The sequence below is a fragment of the Octopus bimaculoides genome, chromosome 30 (assembly GCF_001194135.2).
Source record: "Octopus bimaculoides isolate UCB-OBI-ISO-001 chromosome 30, ASM119413v2, whole genome shotgun sequence".
Classification (NCBI taxonomy): domain Eukaryota; kingdom Metazoa; phylum Mollusca; class Cephalopoda; order Octopoda; family Octopodidae; genus Octopus; species Octopus bimaculoides.
Window position 1 is genome coordinate 2,718,816 of NC_069010.1, and position 5,177 is coordinate 2,723,992.

Here is a 5,177-nt window from a genome sequence, read left to right on the forward strand (position 1 = left end):
GGCACTTTTTCGCGCAGCTATTCTCATCCATTCTCCCCACATGTCCATACCAGCACAATCGTCTCTCTTGCACCCCACAACTGATGCTTCTTAGGTTCAACTTTTCTCTCAAGATACTTACAGTCCGTCAGGTATGCACAAAAAGACAACACCAAGAGATCCCCTTGAGAATAAAATGACAGAAGATCCTAAGGTGATGTTAATGTTATTATTTGATGTTGTTGCTTAGCCCCTGATTTGCCCCGATTCAATAAATCTATGATCATAGGGCCCACACTACTATGAGCCATTAAGACCCAGCAGTACTTGAGATGGGAGAAGGGTCACCTGGTGATTTATAGTTGTTGAGGTACTTTCTGAATGTGAATAGGAGGTTAGCTTCTTCACTGCTTATTTGTAGGATTTTCGAGCGAGATCGTTGCCAGTGCCCCTGGACTGGCTCTTGTGCGGGTGACACATAAAATACACCATTTTGAGCGTGGCTGTTGCCAGTACCCCCTGACTGGCCTTTGTGCGGGTGACACGTAAAAACACTCACTACACTCTCTGAGTGGTTGGCGTTAGGAAGGGCATCCAGCTGTAGAAACTCTGCCAAATCAGATTGGAGCCTGGTGTAGCCATCTAGTTTCACCAGTCCTCAGTCAAATCGTCCAACCCATGCTAGCATGGAAAGCGGACGTTAAACGATGATGATGAGATGCAAGCATGGCTTTGTATTGGCACAGATGTGGCTGTGTGGTTAAGAAGTTCACTTCCCAACCACATCGTTTCAGGTTCAGTCCCACTGCAGAGGACTGAATATACACACACACATAGGAAAGGGTGCTGAAAAGTTCCTGGCTTTGAGTGAAAGAAAACACAGGAGGCTCAGTTAATTACGATTTTATTGAAGATATTCCCCTCTCAGATTCACACACATATTGCAGCGGTCCTTCAGTTTCTCTAAGCTCTGTAAAAGAACTCAGAAGTTTAGGCCTCCAACCAGGCCTTTTGCGATACCCTTAAGGCCAGGAACCTTTCAGCACCTCCTCGCGCGTGTGTGTGTGTGTATATATATATATATATATATTTATATATAGGCGCAGGAGTAGCTGTGTGGTAAGAAGCTTGCTTTCCAACCACATGGTTCTGAGTTCAGTCCCACTGCATGGCACCTTGGGCAAATGTCATCTATTATAGCTTCAGAGAAAGAGAGAGACAGACAGACAGAAAACGGTGAAGGGAGAGAAAAAGGGAATTAGAGAAGGATGGAGGAAGAAAACAGTAAAGAGTAGAGTCGCATCAAAAAGGTTGAGATAAACTTACTTAGAAATGGATGTGTGGCGTTCAATTAAATAATTATATAAATAATATCTCTCTCCCTTTCTCTTTTTCTCTCTCTTGTTGCTCACACGTGACCATCATCCATCTTTCTTTTCCTGCATGGATGTTCAAAGGACTGGACGTTTTCTTTCTGTTTTCAAAGAAAATATTTCTCTCAGTGTTCACTATTTTCCTCTCGTTCTGGCCTAATGACCCTCCATGTTTGTTTTCATTCGGTTTCCTTGTATGTCTCCACTGTTCTGTTTTTGTTCCCAGCTTTCACGCTCCATAAATCCTAAATTTTATTTTAGAATTTATGGGAGCAACTGTCTTTGAAGACTCATATTGTTGTTGAATGCTCGAAATGAGGAGTAGATAGACGGCCGACAATGGATGAAAAGTTGTTCTCTGTTTACTTGTTTGTTTTCATATTTCATGTTGCTTATACAGTTGGTGACGTCCTGTACCCATGTATGCATATATATATATATATATATATATATATTATTACTATTATTATTTAATTGAATGCCATGCATCCATTTCCAAGTATATATATATATATACACAACAGGCTCCGATGTGGTTTCTGTGTATTAAATTTGGTCACAAAGCATTGGTCAGCTGGTCGGTCTGGGACTAATAGGAGACACTTGCCCAAGATGCCCTGTGGTAAACTTGAAACTGCGTAGTCACAAAGCTGATTTCTTGTAGGTATATACCATTCATATCTCTAAAAATGACACATTTTAATGCCCATAATCATTTGTGTTTTCTTTTTTTATTTCTATTATTTCACAGCCTGAAACCCAACCAGTAAGATACTCCGTTCGAATGAAGGGCCTCACTGGTCGATATCACTCTGTAAGTATACATTAGTCTTTTTTGTAATGATATTGTGCTGTTTTTGTGGGGTACGTCTCGGGGACAGCAGAGTGACTGCCAAAAGAGTAAAGGAGTGACTGGACATTCCATGTAGCATCACAAATTTTGTCACATAAGATGATTTCTCGGTGGTCATGTGGCATGCACTGATCCTTTCCAATGTTGGGTAGCCTGGTTTCTTCTGATCAGTGTTGTAACAAATTGAAAGTTCTTCTGGGCTGGTTGTTGATTCTCCACAGAATCATCAGATGATGGGGCTGCCATCCTGGTGTTGAGCCAATGTTCTGTGGGTCTCCATTAACTTGGAATCTCACCAGGAGACAGGCCAGCCTAGAGGGTACCCTACAAGAAGCAAAGCTCCAGATGGTATTGCTCTCTTGGATTTATGGAACACATGGTGTTGAGCTGATGTACCATGGGTCACCATTAGTCTGGAACCTCTACTGGGATACCGGCTCACTTAGGAGGTACCCCACCAGAAGCAAAGTCCCAGATGGTATTGCTTTCAGATTTATGGAACACATGGTGTTGAGCCAACACAACGTGGGTCACTGTTAATCTGGAACTACTAGGAGCAAAGCTGCAGATGGCATTGACCTTTTGGGTCTTCAGAACATACAAGCCCCCTTGCCACAACAAGGCCAGAACCATGGATGACCCCAACCTCATCAAGCAAGAGCATGAAGCAACGAAAGCAATCTAGGACTGTCAAGGTTTCTAGGGGATGGCCATAGGTGAAGTATGGCTTGGTGGTTAAGAAGTTTATTTCCTAATCCCATGGTTCTGGGTTCAGTTGCACTGTATGTATGACACTTTTGCCAAGTGTCTTCTACCATAACACTTGCCTGACCAAATCCCTGTGAGTGAATTTGGTAGACAGAAACTGAAAGAAGCCTGTTGTGTATATATATATATATTTAAGTCACAGTATATAGATTCAAGTAATCTGGCAGTACTCAGTAAAAAAGCTCCTTAATGTATCATTCTACAAACCATATACAATATATAGTAAGAACCAGGCTTTACAAAAATGTAATAAGTGCCAGGGTTGATTTGTTCTACTAAAATTCTTCAAAGTGGTGGCCCAGAATGGCCACAGTCTAATGACTGAAACAAGTAAAACGATTAAGAAAATATGTGTGTGAGAGTCTGTGTATACACAAACATATACATTCTGCAAAGACTATTTTCCTAGATGTCTACAGAGAACGAGTGGAGATGAAGAGATGAACCAGATATATTTTGGCAAATGCATCTTCCTATTTTAGAGTCTTTTTTTTTTTTTTTGGTGGTGGGTAGGGGACATTTACACATTTTGTCAATCCCAGAGTACTGCTGAAGAATACCTTTTTTTTTTTGAAATTTCAGGACACTATAAAGGAGTTCTTCTACCCCATCAAAGTGAAACAAGTCCACATACCCCGTGGTCTCAATCACAGACAGTTTGGTGAGTAAACAGTTTGGGATAAACCAGTTTATGTTGGTGTTGTTGGTGTTCAGGGTCGGGAAGGTGGCGTGGCTGAGGTTGATGGTGGTAGTGATGTTGGTGATGATGAAGGTGGTGGTGGTGGTGGTGGTATTGTAGAATAAGAAGCAGCAGCAGCAGCATTGGTTACAGTGGCTAAGTGATCAAGAAGTTTGCTTTGTAGCCACAAGTTCCCAGGTTCAGTTCCACTGTGTGCATCTGAAACAATGTGTCTTTTACATTAAGCCCCAAATCAATCAAATCTCGTCAGTGAAACCAAACTGTTTGAGTGGATTATAGTTGTAATTCAAGAAGCACAGCTTTGTCACTCCATAAGTCATGCTAATCCTCTCTAAGAGTGTGTCTGTGGAATACTCAGCCAGGTTAACCATAAATTTCAAGAAGCAAGTTATTGAGTTGATTGGTTGCAAAATTGAATGTTAGTCATTGAAATCAAAGGAGGGACCCCCCCTCTATACTTTCGTATAATAATCCTTTCTACTATAGGTACGGGGCCTGAAATTTTACGGGAGGGGGTTTAGTTGTGTGGTACTTATTTCATTGGTGGAGGCGCAATGGCCCAGTGGTTAGGGCAGCGGACTCGCGGTCATAGGATCATGGTTTCGATTCCCGGACCGGGCATTGTGAGTGTTTATTGAGCAAAAACACATAAAAATCCACGAGGCTCTGGCAGGGGATGGTGGCGAACCCTGCTGTACTCTTTCACCACAACTTTCTCTCACTCTTACTTCCTGTTTCTGTTGTACCTGTAATTCAAAGGGTCAGCCTTGTCACACTGTGTCACGCTGAATATCCCCCCCGAGAACTACGTTAAGGGTACACGTGTCTCTGGAGTGCTCAGCCACTTGCACGTTAATTTCACGAGCAGGCTGTTCCGTTGATCGGATCAACTGGAACCCTCGACGTCGTAAGCGACGGAGTGCCAAAAAAAAAACTTATTTCATTGACTCCGAAAGGATGAAAGGCAAAGTCGACCTCAGTGAACTTTGCACTGTACAAAGGAAGCAGGGAGCCAAATGAAATAAAATCTGTCTGTCTGTCTGTTTCAGGTATTGTGTTTGCTGAATTCTTTAATCCTGAAGATGTAAAATTGGCCATGGAGAAACAAGGGAAGTTTATCAGTGAGTTGAACCCTTCACTTTGTCAGTTACTGTTCTGTTATCTTGCTTTCATTATCATCGTACCATTCTCTTTCCCCTATCCCTCTTTCTCCCCCCCTCTCTCTCTCTCTCTCTATATATATATATATATATATAGGTTCACACTCACATATACTTGTATGTGTACATGCGCATGTACAAGGTTATGATCGTAACTATTTGCGTACATATCAGCATATGTATCTATATGCGAGATGCTATATACATTTTTGTATACGCGCATATGCGCAATCTAAATTTTTATGCACGTTCACTATATGTTCTTGCTTATTTTCTCTCTCTACTTCTTCCTTCCTATCCCCAGCCTTTCTCTCTTCTCTTTTCTTCCTTTTTTTCCATTTCTT

At 41.7% G+C, this 5,177-nt stretch overlaps 1 protein-coding gene across 1 annotated transcript in view; it reads left to right on the forward strand.

The window, feature by feature from the left end:
• LOC106878274 (probable RNA-binding protein 19) overlaps positions 1–5,177 on the forward strand; it is a 50,383-nt gene that overhangs the window by 11,378 nt on the left and 33,828 nt on the right. The window contains exons 5-8 of the mRNA XM_052978067.1: positions 101–193; positions 2,104–2,166; positions 3,556–3,634; positions 4,723–4,794. Of these exons, the coding sequence (XP_052834027.1) occupies positions 101–193; positions 2,104–2,166; positions 3,556–3,634; positions 4,723–4,794 (307 nt within the window). The remainder of the gene's footprint in view (positions 1–100; positions 194–2,103; positions 2,167–3,555; positions 3,635–4,722; positions 4,795–5,177) is intronic.